Source organism: Hoplias malabaricus, chromosome X1 (genome assembly GCF_029633855.1).
Source record: "Hoplias malabaricus isolate fHopMal1 chromosome X1, fHopMal1.hap1, whole genome shotgun sequence".
Lineage (NCBI taxonomy): Eukaryota > Metazoa > Chordata > Actinopteri > Characiformes > Erythrinidae > Hoplias > Hoplias malabaricus.
The window spans coordinates 1732829-1750170 of NC_089818.1; the positions used below are offsets into that span (position 1 = coordinate 1732829).

At 42.6% G+C, this 17342-nt stretch overlaps 2 protein-coding genes across 2 annotated transcripts in view; both read left to right on the plus strand.

Annotated features, from left to right (window-relative positions):
* The window catches only part of LOC136675344 (armadillo repeat-containing protein 1-like), a 9640-nt gene extending 3969 nt beyond the window's left edge, over window positions 1–5671 (plus strand). The window contains exons 2-7 of the mRNA XM_066651831.1: window positions 1–191; window positions 1191–1282; window positions 1362–1581; window positions 2169–2285; window positions 2566–2640; window positions 3056–5671. The exon at window positions 1–191 is cut by the window's left edge and continues 22 nt beyond it. Of these exons, the coding sequence (XP_066507928.1) occupies window positions 30–191; window positions 1191–1282; window positions 1362–1581; window positions 2169–2285; window positions 2566–2640; window positions 3056–3256 (867 nt within the window). The 5' untranslated portion in view covers window positions 1–29 and the 3' untranslated portion in view covers window positions 3257–5671. The remainder of the gene's footprint in view (window positions 192–1190; window positions 1283–1361; window positions 1582–2168; window positions 2286–2565; window positions 2641–3055) is intronic.
* A 1717-nt stretch (window positions 5672–7388) lies between these two features.
* On the plus strand, window positions 7389–17338 carry LOC136676051 (cytochrome P450 7B1-like). The gene is made up of 6 exons (XM_066652903.1): window positions 7389–7462; window positions 10722–10858; window positions 12375–13004; window positions 16124–16330; window positions 16536–16714; window positions 17051–17338. Exons 1-6 carry the CDS (start codon window positions 7389–7391, stop codon window positions 17336–17338), a joined length of 1515 nt encoding a protein of 504 aa, XP_066509000.1.
* The last annotated feature ends 4 nt before the right edge of the window (window positions 17339–17342 follow it).

A 17342-nucleotide genomic window follows, 5' to 3' on the forward strand; every position in this document is an offset into this window, starting at 1 on the left:
GTGGTAGGACTGAGGCTGGTACCGGTAGAATGAGCTCAGACCCAGACCCATTATCTGTGGTGAATCAGCTCCGTGAGCTGGCGGCGGACCCTCTGAACCGCAGGCTGATCGCTGAGGACCAGGGCTGTCTTCCTGGGCTCATTTTATTCCTGGACCACGCCGACCCTCGGGTGGTCTACACCGCTCTACAGGTGAGGAGACCAATAGAAAGTTGTCATGTGTGTGATGCCCATATAATGTGTTCCAGGTCTGATCTGGACAGTGTCTGTGTAACAGAAATGAATGGGATTTTAAATTTGCTGGAACTGTGTGGAAGTCTATGGAAACCCACACACTTTAAAATGATGTTCCTTCAATTGTTCTTTGGTAACGAATATGGTTCTGTATTGAAGCATGAACACTTAAAGAACCGTTTGTATGATTAAAGGGTTTTTTCAACTGATAGAAAATGTGGTATAGATCGTTCTATTTAGCACCTTTTAGAAAATGGTTCTGTATGGCACCAAAAAAATGTTTTACTGTGACAAGCTTGACATTATAACTATAAAAGAACCATTTTTGGTGAAATATAACACCCTTTAACACATTTTCCATGTATTTGAAGAAGGCTTTCACAGTGTATAGAACTTTGTGTTCATGGATCTATATAGAATTATGTATATATAACCAGTATATTCATTCATTGTCTGTAACCCTTATCCAGTTCAGGGCGGCGGTGGGTCTGGAGCCTACCCGGAATCACTGGGCACAAGGCAGGAATACACCCTGGAGGGGGCGCCAGTCCTTCACAGGGCAACACACACTCACACATTCACTCACAGACTCACACCTACGGACACTTTTGAGTCACCAATCCACCTACCAACGTGTGTTTTTGAAGTGTGGGAGGAAACCGGAGCACCCAGAGAAAACCCACACAGACACAGAGAGAACACACCACACTCCTCACAGTCACCCGGAGGAAACCCACGCAGACACAGGGAGAACACACCACACTCCTCACAGACAGTCACCCGGAACGGGACTTGAACCCACAACCTCCAGGACACTGGAGCTATGACAGAGACACTACCTGCTGCTCCACCATGCCATTCCATAACCAATACATACATATATGGTCTCATTATACATGTGCACTCTTAAAAAAATGTGTATATATATATAATATGTGTGTGTGTGTGTGTTTGTAGGCTCTGCACTACCTGGCTGAGTGTCGTGCGAACAGAGAAAAGATGAGAGGAGAATTTGGGTTGATGTTGAGTCTTCAAAATGTAACAGAGAAGTGAGTACAGCCTCCTTTGTCACACACACTCAGGTCAGTCTTGATGTGAACTGAACTGTGTGTATCTGTGTGGTTCCAGAGCCACAACGCCGGGGGAGACGAGGCTGCTGGCGTCTGAGGTGTGTGATCTGCTGAAGAATTCAGGAGCAGATGGGGGAGAAGATGAGAGGGATGGAGAGAGAGACGAAGAGAGGGATGGAGAGACGTCCACTTGCAGACGGAAAGCCCATTTTTTCCTTGGCTCATCCAACAAACGAGCTAAAACTGTCATACTGCATGTCGATGGCCTCGATGATCTGGTGTGTTTGTGTGTGTGTTGTAATTGTTGTCTCTTAGTGAGTGTACATATGCCTTTGACATATTGACCCTCAGGATAAAATCACACTCCAGTTGTGCTGTGTTACATTGTGTTAAATGGGACATTCTATGAAAAAATTACCTTTTTTTGCATTGATATAAAACCATTCTGAAAATAATGGAAAAGAAAGATAACCAAGCTAAAATGGTCAAAACCCAGTGTTTCTGCTTCTGGTTCCTCAGGCCAGTTCATGCTCAACTGAGTTGTGGGTCATTCTCATTTAAGGGTGTTGTTTGGTCCTTGTGGTATTTTGATCAAAGGAAACTGTGGTAACTTGTGGAACAGATGTAATATGTCCACTTTGAAATGTTAATGTGACGGTGCCAATAGAAACAGTGGAAAAATTACTGCCTGTGTTTTGTTGTCTCTGAAATTTGAATGCATAACTTCTAAAGACATTTATTCCATTATCCTTCGTAACCTCTGTCCGAAGTTCTCAGACTCAGACGCAGTCCTGGACCTAATGCTGTGCACATTTATGTGCTTTGTCTCACAACTGGTTCACTGATTACTTTGGTGTGTTTATAGGAGCGCAGGTCTCTGTGTGAGGAAGCTCTGCTGAAAATCAGAGGAGTCATCAGCTTCACCTTTCAGATGGCTGTGAAGAGATGCATTGTCAGGATCAGGTCTGACCTTACTGCTGAGGTAAAACACACACACACACAGACACAGCAGCTGTTCTTCACACTGTGTGAAAGATTCATGACGAATGACCAATAAAAACACTCCAAAATGACTCTGAATAACATTATTTTACATTGACATCCACTGAAAGTTAAGGATTTTCCTTTTACTGTAAAGTTACTATTTTGGGAGTTGCATGTTTTTTAATTTGACAACAATGATATAATACAGATTCTGTCTGGCTCAGTACTACCCTCTAGCGTTAATGACGTGCACAACCATCTTTCCTTTTCCTTTACAGACCCTGGGTAATGCCATCGCCTCCACTAAAGTGCTGAAGGCCCAGCAGGTGGTAAAGGGGGAGGACGGTGATGAGGTCAGACATTAAACCCACTTTTACTATTATTCTGCATTTAAAACGTACTTTAACATAATATTACTCTCTGTATCTGTCTATCTTTTCTTATTATTAACTTTAACCTCGAGATCAGTGGTTATTAGAGTTTTTATTCATTTAGAATGAAAGAAAATGGGTGTCAAACACTAATTAATGTGGGATGTCACTCTAAATAATCTGAAATTTGTTTCTAAACTGAAGTAAACACAGAACTCTTATAAATCTCCTGCTGTGCTCTGCACGTGTGAAAGGACCACTCTGGGTCATCTCCAGACCTGATACTCCAGAGTTTCTCTGAAAAACATGTTCATTACAAAACCTCAACACAGCATCTTTACTGGTATTTCTGACCAAGCTATTCAAAGTGTGTGTGTGTGTGTGTGTGTGTGTGTAGATACTGATACCGTTCCACGATGAAGATGATGAGGATGATGAAGGTCTATCGGTGTTTATGACTCTGCCGGAGTATCTCTCAGAGGACGACAGTCCAAGTGTGGAGAGGGAGAAGGTTCTGAGTCGAGTCGGCTCAGCCAGCGAGGGCAGTGGGTGGCTGGCTTCTGCAGCTAACTTCCTGTCCAGATCTTTCTACTGGTGATGACGTTCGGTCTCAGACACTCCTGTACAGTTTCTCACACACACACACACACAATCACTCACACACACGTTTGTTTACCGTCAGAGAGGTATAGGTTTGAAGATGAAGTGTAAACACAATAAGTCACAAAAACACTGGACTGTACTTAAATTGGAACACTGACAAAATATTGATAACTGTTTTGTCTTGAATACTTTTCTAAAGCACTGTATGTACAATGTATACACACTGTATATGCACTGAATTTACAGTACATTAACTTTATATCTGCTGTATATACACAATATGTGCACTGTGTATGCATTGTATATCGATATACAGTCCATGCTGTATATACAGACTATCTATATACTTGCATATGTTTGTGTGATTTTTTTATAATTGGAACGGCTGTATTCAGTGTAAACCATGATATAAACATTCCAGTTTTTTTTAACGAACCAGTCACTGCTGAAAATGAGCTTTTAAGAATTATACTGATTTTATGGATTAAGTATTTGATTAAAATACTGAAATCAAATATTGTGCATGAGACGTTAAATTTGCAGAATTACAGATCAGGGGCCGGATTCACAAAAACTTTACTGTGAAAATAATAATGGTCTTAAGATAAACACTGAAAAGGTCCTAAGAAAGTTCTTAAATGCAATTCTCAAAAAAATCCAAAGTCGTTCTCAGATATTGTCTTAAGGAAGTCCATTCATCCATTCATTATCTGTAACCGCTTATTCAATTCAGGGACACGGTGGGTCCAGAGCCTACCTGGAATCATTGGGCGCAAGGCGGGAACACACCCTGGAGGGGGCGCCAGTCCTTCACAGGGCAACACACACTCACAAGTGTAGCAAAATGGATGAAATGCAGAATCGAAGAAAGCGTTCAAGAATTTGTTTTAAAAAATTGTGTGAAAAAATAGACAACACGAAAAAAAACCCAAAGATTCATGTTTGTCACTAGTTTCCTTACGTAGAAACTAACAGGACTTGAACAACAATCTCCACTTTTACCGTGTTCACATTTTGGACATTACTCAGAGTAATTCAGATATTTAAATTCATCGATTTAGAGATTTGTCTGAACTCGTACTCAGTCCTGAGTGTGTGGCTTGCGAAAGGTTAAAAAAATAGCCAAGAACGTGTATTTTTAAAGTATACCTGTTGTTCATAGAATAGAGTTCTGATTCATTGGTGGGTAACAGTGACTTATTTTTGCTTTTTCAGATCACTTAAGGTGGAACCGACTCTAAATTCAGGAAAGCGCTAACTGCATGAAAGTAAACACAGAGCGAAAGTGCTACAAAACTAAACAGCTCGAGTTACACATGAGTTTCTGTGGGAATTCAAACAGTGAATAAACACTTACAGACAATTTACACTTCAGACACCAACAAACAAAAGCTCTTTTTCTCCTCAAACACACTGTTCCACTTTAAAAGACGCAGAGCTTCTGAACGTAAACAAACCAGAGAAACTACAGGTTCCCACAGTCTTAGACTTTGCCTTTAGCTTTTTTCTTAAGTATGAAGTTAGGGGGGAAAATCATATTTAAGAAGAATATCTGTCTTTCTTTTGTGAATCTGGCCTCTGTTTCTTCTGATGCTCAGGTTAAAGTTAAGGCAATTGTTTTTATTTGCCAGTAAAGTGGTGTTTATTACATGGTGTGTGCATTTACAGTGTGTGTGAGAATCTACTGCCATATCAGTGCTGTGAGGATGATCTGAAAAAGTGCCATATGGAACTTCACTTGTTTATTCACCATCACTTTTGTATGGTCCACCTGTTGATTAGGTACACCAAGTAGTGCTAAATTAGTGTCTCCTTTAGCAGAGGTCTTATTCTCGGCAGTTTCTCACTGATGTCTCAGGATACTTAATGGCTAAACAGTTAAGGAGAAACAGCATCTGACAGAAAGGAGACATGAGACAATTTTGGCAGATCAACCTGAGCTCAGTGAGGGGCTCTACTGAGATCTCCAGAAATATCCCACCTCTCGTCTTGGGTTTGAGAAATGAGAAATATCTGAGCAGCAATAGACACAAGCTCTACTCTCCACAATCTGATCACAGAGTTGTCCAAGAGAAACTACAGAGACATTAAGGTGAGAAAACAGAGAAAATAAGGAGAGATTATAGTGAAAATTAAGAAAAGAATTTCTTAAATTAGTTTTTTTTTGGCTGTAAAAATATGCTGGTCTGTAATCACCATTGACACACACACACACTGCTGAGAGGAAGATTTTATAACTGTATTTAATTATTTATTTATTTATGTTCTGTGCTGCGTTCAGGATCTAAATCTTTGCTCTAGTTCTGTGCCTGTGACGTGCTGAGGTTTAAAATCCTGCAGTTGGTGTAAAGTGACTTTAAAAACACTGTTTTAGTTTAAAGTATAAGACTTGGTTGTTCTTATGTGCTATTTACACACTTTATTTATGACAAATTAAAACTGAACAATGTTACATCAGTTTCTTCTTTGCCTTAAATGTTTGTATACGGAACAATCACTGGTTTAGAAACACCTACCTATCTACACTCACTATCTACAGGAAATGTATTTTTCCTTGCTGTCTTCAATCGTCATACCTCTCTGCCTCCTAAAAGTCTTAAATTTAATCAATTTCTATCTGTTGACACCCTTCCATGTAAATACTATTTGAATAAGGCATTGTTTGGTGGAGCTGAAGCTGATTCATCAAGTGTACTTGAATCTCCACTTGTTTTTTTTTTTGTATTAAAGTTATTAAATTCATTCCCTGGGAAAATGCACACTCACATTTATGCAGGATAGATTGTGTTATTGTGAGTGTCTGCAAATCCATCAAGAAGACACAAGACAGGGCTTGTTTCGTACTCACTGTTCTGTTCTGTGCAAAAACGTCGTGCACACCCATGAAAAAATGTAACCCTCATACACATTTACGGCTCTGAACAGTCCACCGACCAAAAACATCCAGCCGACAGCGTCCTGTGTCACTGATGAAGGACTAGAGGACGAGCGACACACACTGTGCAGCGACAGATGAGCTACTGTCTCTGACTCTACATCTACAAAGTGGACCAACGAGGGAGGAGTGTCTCACAGAGTGGACAGAGAGTGGACACAGGGTTTAAAAACTCCAGCAGCACTGCTGTGTCTGATCCACTCTACACCAGCACAACACACACTAACACACCACCACCACGTCAGTGTCACTGCAGCGCTGAGAATGATCCACCACCACATCACACCTGCTCTGTGGGGGTCCTGAGGAACAGGGGGGAAAGGGGGTTAACCAAGTATGCAGAGCAACAGGTGGACTAAAGTCTGTGCAGAGAGTACAGACTGATAAAATTGATAATGGGTGTAAAACAAGGTAGGTTCCTAACCCAGTGATTATTCAAAGAGAGCAGAGTCCTTTTCGTACTGAAATACATTTTAAATACATGGAATTACTACGTTTATTGTGTCCTGTATCTGAAGTAAATGACCAGAGCTGTGTCTGAACGTTTCCTTCCGGTCTAAATTTTACAGAGCATCCAGACACCAGGGAGGGAGAGAGAGAGAGAGAGAGAGAGGGGGGTGGGTGGGTCTGGATTGCAGTGAATAGAAAGTAAACAGAGAAGGCTTTATGTGACTGAAAGAACACACACACACACACACACACAGCCCAGAGCAACTAGAAATCAGCTTGAGAACGGTGAAAGGAAAGGGCATTGCTTTCAGTTTTACTGTTGTCCTGGCCTTGGATGGACCACCATCACTCAAGGGAACACAGTTCCACTGTTCCACAGCTCAGTGATTCCGGGGCTTTATTCCACATCTAATTTAATGTGATGTTTAACAGGGTGCACAATTCACTCATTATAAATTTAGACATGTGGAAGCCACAACTCGTCTGCAGTGCGCATGCGCCGGACGTACCGCCCCAGCAGGCACTACAGTGTTCCTTCAATATTCAGATTCCAATAAGACACACACTGTCAGTTTTTAGAGAGCGCTGAAAACTCAGGAGACCGTTGAGAACAGTGTTTCCGTTAAAAAGAGAAAGAGAGAGAGAGAGAGAGAGAGTCGGTTCGGTTCGCTGGTACTGGGACCTTCCCGTTTGTGGGAAAGCTTCGGAACCGTGTGCGGGTTTGGACCGGGTCGGTGCTGAGATGGAGACTTTCCTGACGCTTGTCCTGGGGGTCGTCTCCGTTCTTCTGCTGCACGCGCTTCTCTCGAGGAGACGGTGAGTTCAGGACTGAGATTCAGAAGTGTACAGTTACAAGATTTGTTTCCATGCATTGTGGGGACTTTAGATGGACTTCCATTCATTCAGTACTTAACCAAATGTGAAATATGACCCTGAAACCTCACCATGAGTCTTAACGCACCTGAAAATCTAATTATTTAACAGACGTCGTGTGGAAAATCTTGTGGTTCCCATAACACGAGTGAAACCAGGTTTACACACAAACATCTACACAACGTTCATTCATAATGTGCATGCAAATATGTATTTCAAAATATATATATATACCACATAATCCCAGACAGTGAGCATATATCAGTCCAAAAGGCTGGGACTCCACTGACTGTAGCCCACTGCAGGTCCACCATCGGATCCCTCAGATTACTGTCCTGTACCGGAGAGAACTCATTTCCCAGTAAACAAGGAACGTCCCTGGACGTTCAAAATAGGTCTAAAAGTAGTCTGTCCGTCAAGGACATATTTTAAACGTCAATGAACGTCCAAAGTCCATCTTAATAAGTTAGTTAAGTGGTGACCAATCGATAACGTCAGTGAACGTCCAAAACGCGTTTTATACAAGTAATTTATTTCGGGACCAAATAATAACGTCAATGGACGTCCAAAATACGTCTAATAGTCGTCTTTTCAATCTCTGTGTTTGGACGTCTTTTCAACTTTCATTTTCAACTTAAGAGAACGTTGATTAGACGGCAGTCATTACGTTATTTCAACGTTGAATCAACGGCTAAGTGTTTACTGAGTTTATAATCTCCTCAAACAGATTTTACATTCACAGAGACTTTTATTCTGGAAAACACACTAATACAAATATTACCAACAACTCTGAGAGAAATAATAATTAGTATAAGCCTGATATAAAATGATTAAATGATAAAAACGTTGAAACTGTGCTGATTAAAGTTATTTACTAACCTTATTTATAAAGAATAACAAAAATAACCCAATGAAGGAAAAAAAAATGTAAATTGGACTGTGAATGGAAAAGTGCTGAAATTTCTGTTTATTCAGCAGCAGTCTGGCAAGAAATCGCCTTGTAAAACACTAGTGGACCTCCAACTTTGCCCTCAGTGGGTCAACAGTGGTCCGCCACCTCCTTCCTCTCAGGGATTAAGCATTAATGCAAAGTATAGAATAATACAGTGTCATACACCACCACAAACTGGAGTCCTGAGTTTCAGTCTTCTCTTAAATTAGGTCAATCTCAATTGTAGATTTCTGAGTGTCCATCCATCCGTTCATCTATTCTTTCATTCATCACTTCATGAATCATTCATCCACCCATCACACATCTGTCATTCTTACAGTGAACACCCTGAAACTAAACGGATGCCACAGAGGAATCAATGTTCAGCTTGAAAAGAAACCCTAGGAGTGATTGATTATTAAATTATTTCAGTGTGAGCTGTTGAAAATCACTGTGATTATGACTTATTATTATAATTATTCCCATTACTGTCATTTTTTGGACCCTGTTTTACGGCTGCTGAGCGTGACCTTTAGTGAACCAGCTCACCGTCTACACACTAGGAGAACCCTTACTGCCCTGTTATTTACTTATTTTGCCCATTGATTTGTGAATTAATGTTTTATAGTGTACTAAGCTGGATGAGATCCAATAGTCTTTCTCAGCCCTGGCACTGGAGGCACCCTACCCTGGACATTTGAGTGGGTTCCTTGCTTTAACACACCCACTGTAACTCTGAAAGGATTGTTCATTAACGGATCACTTGAATCAGGTGTGTTAGGAGGAGGGAGAGCCATAAACATGCAGGGCAGGGTGCCAGGTCCAGAAATGGCCACTGGAGGCCGCATTTTCACCCAAACAATGGAATGTGATTCATAGCATAGTGTAAATTGAGAATTCAGGTGAAGTCAGTTTTGTTTACAGTGTGTTTTTCACAACTGATGTTGTCTCTAAGCAGCTTTTGTTGAATTCGAGCTCAATACGACAATAACAAGGAAAAATGAGGAAATCATCTTTAGAGGAACCAAGACTCAAAACAGAGGAATCCTTCTCTGTGTGACACCGGAGCTAATGCTGCGTCCTATTTACCTCAGAAGTCAGATGACGGAGCTGGGAATGAAATCACACCCGAGCTGACCGTGATCCAGAAAACCCTATACCCCTGTGAGCTTGTTCCTGGTTAGCACTACCAGTTGATAAAAGTCTATCATTGCATAGTTTTAAGCACTTAAACACATTCACATGCAGCAGTCGGACCTTTTGAATCCTCAGTCTGCCTACCAATGTGTGTTTTTGGACCGTGGGAGGAAACCGGAGCACCAGGAGGAAACCCACGCAGACACAGAGAGAACACACCACACTCCTCACAGACAGTCACCCGGAGGAAACCCACGCAGACACAGAGAGAACACACCACACTCCTCACAGACAGTCACCCGGAGGAAACCCACGCAGACACAGGGAGAACACACCACACTCCTCACAGACAGTCACCCGGAGGAAACCCACGCAGACACAGAGAGAACACACCACACTCCTCACAGACAGTCACCCGGAGGAAACCCACGCAGACACAGAGAGAACACACCACACTCCTCACAGACAGTCACCCGGAGGAAACCGACGCGGACACAGGGAGAACACACCACACCCCTTGCACATTATAGCATTTTCTTCTCAGTTGTGCACAGCGTCTATTGCTCGTTTTAGGGCTAGAAATGACCCGTAAATGACTGAGGTATGCTTCTGGCACATTAGTCGTCGGTTGTTTGGTGATAAGGACGTTCAGAATGTGTTTACAATGAGGCAATTTAAACTGTATTTATCATGTGGTTAATCATTTACTCTGTATTTGCTGCTATGTGAGACATGTTCTGTTCTTCAGGTGCCAGTCTAAGGTCTATTGGCCCTATTCTGGACGACCCTGTATTTAATTATTTATTCACAGCATCCGAGTGTGTGGTATTTTATTTGTAACACATTCTGTCCTCCCAGTATCAGCACACTTACAGAAATAGCACCAAGTGTTTTGTGTTATAACAAGAAGTGTGTGTTGGAAACTTCATTTATAAACTGACCAGTGTTGCAGAGACATTTCTAATATAAGTAAATTAGTACGTATGAATGTAATATGATATATATTCCTAATATAATCAGTAGAATATTTATATATTTCAGTATGATCGTGTATTCTGTTTTGTTTGGAGTAACCAGTAAGGCATGTGAAAGTGAATGAAAGCCTCCTGATGCAGAATGTGTTTTGTGCTGTAGGAGGGAGGGGGAGCCCCCACTAATTAAAGGATGGATTCCATTTCTGGGAAAAACTTTGGAATTCCGGAAGGATTCCCATCAGTTTCTACAGCAACTACAGCAGAGACATGGAGATGTTTTTACTGTACTGATTGCAGGTAAAATTCAGAAACATCAACACACCTGCAAGCACACACACACACACACACACACACACACAAACACAAAGGTCTACAAACAGCCACATGATACAAAACTCTATCCAATCCAGAACAGCAAGCCCAGACTCAGAGCTCAAAATGAGAACAAGCTGCTTACAGCAAAAAAATCACACTGATCTGAATAAAACTGATATTTTAGCGTTTGTTTGTTGATTTATGTGAAATGCCCGGACAATATTCCAGAAATCACACCCATTTTTTAGAACAGTCTTCTTTTTCCACTGAAGACATGCACATTGGAGGTACACATTGACATTATACATGTGTTGATGAAATTGTCACACAGCTCCAGTGTTCTCCCCCGCCGAAGTAGCAGGTAGTGTCTCTGTCACAGCTCTGGAGGTTGTGGGTTCGAGTCCTGCTCTAGGTGACTGTCTGTGAGGAGTGTGGTGTGTTCTCTCTGTGTCTGCATGGGTTTCCTCCGGGTGACTGTCTGTGAGGAGTGTGGTGTGTTCTCTCTGTGTCTGCATGGGTTTCCTCCGGGTGACTGTCTGTGAGGAGTGTGGTGTGTTCTCCCTGTGTCTGCGTGGGTTTCCTCCGGGTGACTGTCTGTGAGGAGTGTGGTGTGTTCTCTCTGTGTCTGCATGGGTTTCCTCCGGGTGACTGTCTGTGAGGAGTGTGGTGTGTTCTCCCTGTGTCTGCGTGGGTTTCCTCCGGGTGACTGTCTGTGAGGAGTGTGGTGTGTTCTCCCTGTGTCTGCGTGGGTTTCCTCCGGGTGACTGTCTGTGAGGAGTGTGGTGTGTTCTCTCTGTGTCTGCATGGGTTTCCTCCGGGTGACTGTCTGTGAGGAGTGTGGTGTGTTCTCCCTGTGTCTGCGTGGGTTTCCTCCGGGTGACTGTCTGTGAGGAGTGTGGTGTGTTCTCTCTGTGTCTGCGTGGGTTTCCTCCGGGTGACTGTCTGTGAGGAGTGTGGTGTGTTCTCTCTGTGTCTGCGTGGGTTTCCTCCGGGTGACTGTCTGTGAGGAGTGTGGTGTGTTCTCTCTGTGTCTGCGTGGGTTTCCTCTGGGTGACTGTCTGTGAGGAGTGTGGAACCAGTGTGTGTGTTTGTGTGTGTGCAGCAGTGTTGCAATATTACGGCATGTGTTTCTCGTTATGTGAAGGAGGAAGTGGAGAGTCATGAAGGGTGAATGAAATGAGGAGGGGGAGATATTGAGGATGAAAAGAATAAATTCAGTTTCAAGACTTGTTTGTGTGCTCAGCACAGAGATTCCCAGAGTAAATATGCATTCTTGCTCAATCCTGAAATATTTGTCCAGGCATCTGTCTAACTCCCACACAGGGAATTCACACCAAGAGTAATTTATTTCACATCGGTGGTAAATGTAGTTCACAAAACGTTATAAAAATCTTGTTAATGATTCCGTGGGTTTCTCAAAGCTAATTTGAATTGAACTGAAACTGAGCAGCGTTTGGAACTAATTCCTGTTGTATACTTTGTGTGTGTTCTGTTGTAGGTAAATACATGACATTTGTTATGAACCCTCTGCTATATCCAGCTGTGATTAAACATGGGAAACAGCTGGATTTCCATGAGTTCACAGATTCAGCTGCATCCAGGACGTTCGGTTACCCAGCTATGAGTTCTGAAAGGTTCCCTGGCCTCAGTGACAAAATCCAGAAATTATACCCTTACCTGCAGGGCCCTGCCCTTAATTCCCTCACACTGAGCATGATGGGAAACCTGCAGCTCCTCCTGCGTCTGCGCACCAGTCAGATGGAGAGTCCAGAAAGTGACTGGATAGAGGAGGATCTGTATGAGTTCTGTGAGCATCTGATGTTTGAGGCGAGCTTTCTGACTCTTTATGGAAAACCTCCTCAAGCAAGGTCTCCAAACGCACATTCACAGTGGACCACCTCCATAAACACATTCAGAGAAAAATTTAGGAAGTTTGATGCCATGTTTCCTCTGCTGATTGCCCATGTGCCCATCTGCCTTCTGGGAAAAACCGGGTCCATCAGGGAGGAGCTGATTAGCTTTTTCCATCCCCGAAGAATGTCAGAGTGGACGAACGGATCCGAGTTTGTACAAATGCGGAGTGAACTGTTCCAGCAATACGACACGCTAAGAGACAGGGACAAAGCAGGTAACACACACACACACACACACACACACACACACATAATTATCCCCACTTCAGCACTCATGACCCCCACAGAGCAGGTGTGATGTGGTGGTGGATCATTCTCAGCGCTGCAGTGACACTGACGTGGTGGTGGTGTGTTAGTGTGTGTTGTGCTGGTGTAGAGTGGAGTTTTTAAACCCTGTGTCCACTCTCTGTCCACTCTGTGAGACACTCCTCCCTCGTTGGTCCACCTTGTAGATGTAGAGTCAGAGACAGTAGCTCATCTGTCGCTGCACAGTGTGTGTCGCTCGTCCTCTAGTCCTTCAACCGTGGACGTAGGATGGCACTGTGAGGGTCCAGACCGTTTAAGAACATGGTGAAATGGGGATAAGAAAGTATGCAGAGAAACAGATGAACTACAGTCTACAGTCAGTGGAGCTGAGAATGGACAGTGAGTGACCGTTCAGTGTGTGTGTATAAATAAGTGAAAATAAATGAATAACAAAAAAAAAAATAAATCACAGAAACTAGCTGCAAACAAATGAACTTTAATTTGCACTGAACCACTCCACCCTCTGTGTTCCCTTTACTCAGGGTTTACAATTAACCCCTGCTTGTTAGTGATCTAGTACTAATCACCCAAGAAAGGTTTATGTGGCTGAATGCCATCAAATCATCACAGCAAAATTCCAACATGTAGTGTAAAGTCCTCCCTGATACGCAGAGATTGCTACTAAGGTACAGAGGAATAAAATCCTGATTTATTTCTGCGGCAAAGCCGGAAGAGGAAATGTACACAGAAGTCTGTTAGCATTCCTCTGTACTGCCTGATGAGATAAAAGAAACGGAACCACTCGACAATCACTCAGGACCATTTACTTTTACATGCCTCTTTGACAAAGATGTTCCGCAGAATGTAGAAGAAATGAACCGCAAATAAAAACCTTAGCTCTGTGGTCATTGAACCAGCAAATTTGGACACAAAGTTTGTTTCTGGCTCGTCGTCCTCCTGGAAGACTGAAAGGTCACCTAGTTTTAACTTAAGTTTGAGGTACACATTAAATCTCCTAGTAATTCATGAAGGTTCCCAGGACCTTTTGGGTCAAAACAGCCCACAAGAAATACACCAGGGGCTGTGTTCTGTGCTGTATTTTTACACCAAATCCATCTGACCATAGAACATTAACCCAGCCAAGCTTCCAGGACTGTCTAGTGAACCTCAGACGCTTAACACTAGGCGATCGCTTGACTTCTGTGTCGTTTGTTGACCCTAAATTCTTTGCTCCCCAACAGTCCACCTCTCTCTGAGCCTGGGTCAAAATATGCTCTTCTTCAGCTACAGCTCTGGGGTAGACTAATCTTTGCAATTTGCAAACAATGTAACTCACGAACCCCAAATTTAGTAGTGCATCACAAAAGCCTTCTTTATTTCCAAAATTACAAATGAGTCTTAAATGCGACGTTCACAATTTTGATCAATAAAACCCTGTGTATAAAGCTCTGAGTGTGTCTCCTCACCATGTGCTGCTCTGCAGTCGGTTTGCTCTGGAAACCGCTCTAATGTGTTTACGAAGCCCCAGTGTCTGTAAATGGGTAAAAAAAAAACAAAAAAACAAAGTGTCTGGGTCTGGTATGCTAGGCTTTCTCTCTCTCTCTCTCTGCTCACGGCAAATCTGTTACAGATGTGAAGAAGCTGTTTTAAAAGGCCAGATGTGCAGTAAACATGTGGAATCTAGTCTGATACAGATCTGTGATGATTTATTTAAAAAAAGAGAAATATATGTACATATTTTTTTTTCAATCACTGGACGCAGACAAAATGTATGTTGCACTCATATGTATCATCTGAGTATCACTGTCAGCTGTTTTTTGGGGCTTGTTTAAGCTTCCAGTAGGCACCATACAAGATTATTATAAAATACTAATCTCATCTGTGAAGCAGCTACAGAAACTGCAGGGTGTGTACATGAACAACCAGCTGCGGTGTGTGAGAAGGCGAGAGTGATTCAGGTTGCCAGCTTTCTGAAATAGATCTATGGAACGCAGTTTTAGTGGTGTGTGTGTTTTGGGGGCGGGGCATGGCAGGGCGCGGCGGGGCTTGTGCTGCAGGAAGAAACACAAGTGAGAGGAACCAATAACCCACCAATCCTTTTGGTTGCAGTCAATCTGATTCTAGATTTTTGTTGTCAGTCATGTTTTATTTTAGTCAAGAGGACACTTAACTACCTAAAGGCAGTTCCATCTCATTCCCTCCTTTTTTTAATTATTAATTCATTCATTTCTTTCAACCGTGACCCTGAGCTGGATTAGCAGTTACAGATAATGAATGACCCTGTAACCCTTATCCAGTTCAGGGTGGAGGTGGGTCTGGAGCCTACCCGGAATCACTGGGTGCAAGACAGGAACACACCCAGGAGGGGGCGCCAGGCCTTCACAGGGCGACACACACTCACACACACACCTACGGACACTTTTGAGTCTCCAATCCACCTACGATCGTGTGTTTTTGGAGCGTGGGAGGAAACCAGAGCACCCGGAGGAAACCCACGCAGACACAGAGAAAACACACCACACTCCTCACAAACAGTCACCTGGAGGAAACCCACACAGACACAGAGAAAACACACCACACTCCTCGCAGACAGTCACCCGGAGGAAACCCATGCAGACACAGGGAGAACACACCACACTCCTCACAAACAGTCACCTGGAGGAAACCCACACAGACACAGAGAAAACACACCACACTCCTCACAGACAGTCACCCGGAGGACCTGCTGTTCTCCAGTGCTGTAATCTGTTTTGATTAATGACGGGTGATGGAGAGAATTTGCCCTTATTTCACCTCAGAGTAACAGGAAATCATACAACTGCTTAAGCTACTAAACACATAACTGTCATATTATATTTTGAAACATTTTGTTATCCGAGTTTAGAGGTGTCAGTAACCCTGACTGATCTGTGTTAAACTTCTGATTAAAGTTAATAAACACAACGTATAATAAAACATATATATATATATATATATATATATATATATATATATATATATATTTGTTTACCAATCACAATTATATATGCTCCTACTCTCACTTTTTGTTTTTGTCTTTCTCAATCTCTCTTTCTGTCTCTCTCTGTAGCTCATCACTTTGCCATACTCTGGGCCTCGGTGGGGAATACTATCCCAGCATGCTTCTGGGTTCTTTACCACCTCCTTTCTGACCCAGTAGCCCTTCGAGCTGTGTGGAAGGAGATTGTAGAAGTGATCGGAGAGAAGGAGGTGGAAAATATACACACTCATGACGTCAAACTGACCAAAGAGAAACTCGACAGGATGATTTATCTCGGTAACACACACACACTCTTACACCTTTAAGAAAATGGAGATTTTTTTTTGCAGAATGCCACATTCTTTCCTTTCTCAAGTGGTTTTTCTCTCCATTTCTTTCTCACCTTTCTCTCTCTCTCTCCCTCCCTCTCCGTCGCTCTGTATCAGTATGATTCACTTTGTCCCTCCCTCTTTCTGTATCTCTCTCTATCTCTGATCTATAGAGAGTGCGATTAACGAGAGTCTTCGTCTCTCTTCTGCGTCAATGAACATTCGTGTGGTTCAGGAGGATTTCTGTTTGCATTTGGACTCTCAGTGTTCTGTGTGTGTGCGGAAAGGAGACATTGTGGTTCTGCATCCTCAGAGCACACATTTGGACCCTGACATCTACACACACCCTAAGGTAACCATGGAGACAGACAGACCCCTGTAGCCACTGGAGTGACAACATACCTGTGAGGTTCACAGAATTGTAACTTTAAAAGTTGTTTGAGGAGATTTTTTTTTAATCAGTTGGTAGTAAATGTTTGTGTAAGTATTTCTCTATATCACCCACAGATACAAACAACTAATGGACTGCAGTCGGACATTTTGCAAATCTTCGTGGCTTTTTAAAGTATTATATGTTTTGTGGTGGAATTCAGATGAAGCATATCAAAAGCTATGCACAGGCCAACAACAGCAGAAAGAATGGTATGTGATTACTCTTTTATATGTTTTTTTTTTGTATGGTCCGCAGGAATACCAGTTTGACCGGTTTGTGGAGGGGGGGAAGGAGAAGACAGAGTTCTATAAAGGGAATCAGAAGGTCCGATACTACCGCATGCCGTTTGGATCTGGAGCCACAATGTGTCCGGGTCGGTTCTTTGCCATTAATGAGATGAAGCAGTTTGTTTGTATCACTCTGCTGATATATGAGATGCAGCTGATTGATGGACAACCGAAAGCAATGCTGGACACAAACAGAGCAGGCCTGGGCATCCTTCCTCCAACTAATCACGTTTCCCTCAGATACAGACCTAAATAAACAT

Bases quoted from the DNA above. Each gene is read 5' to 3' on its own strand.
- LOC136676051 (XM_066652903.1), top strand. From the start codon at position 7,389: ATGGAGACTTTCCTGACGCTTGTCCTGGGGGTCGTCTCCGTTCTTCTG. The intron at 7,463-10,721 runs GTGAGTTCAGGA...TTTGTGCTGTAG, and splicing joins GCGCTTCTCTCGAGGAGACG to GAGGGAGGGGGAGCCCCCAC. The intron at 10,859-12,374 runs GTAAAATTCAGA...GTTCTGTTGTAG, and splicing joins TTTTACTGTACTGATTGCAG to GTAAATACATGACATTTGTT.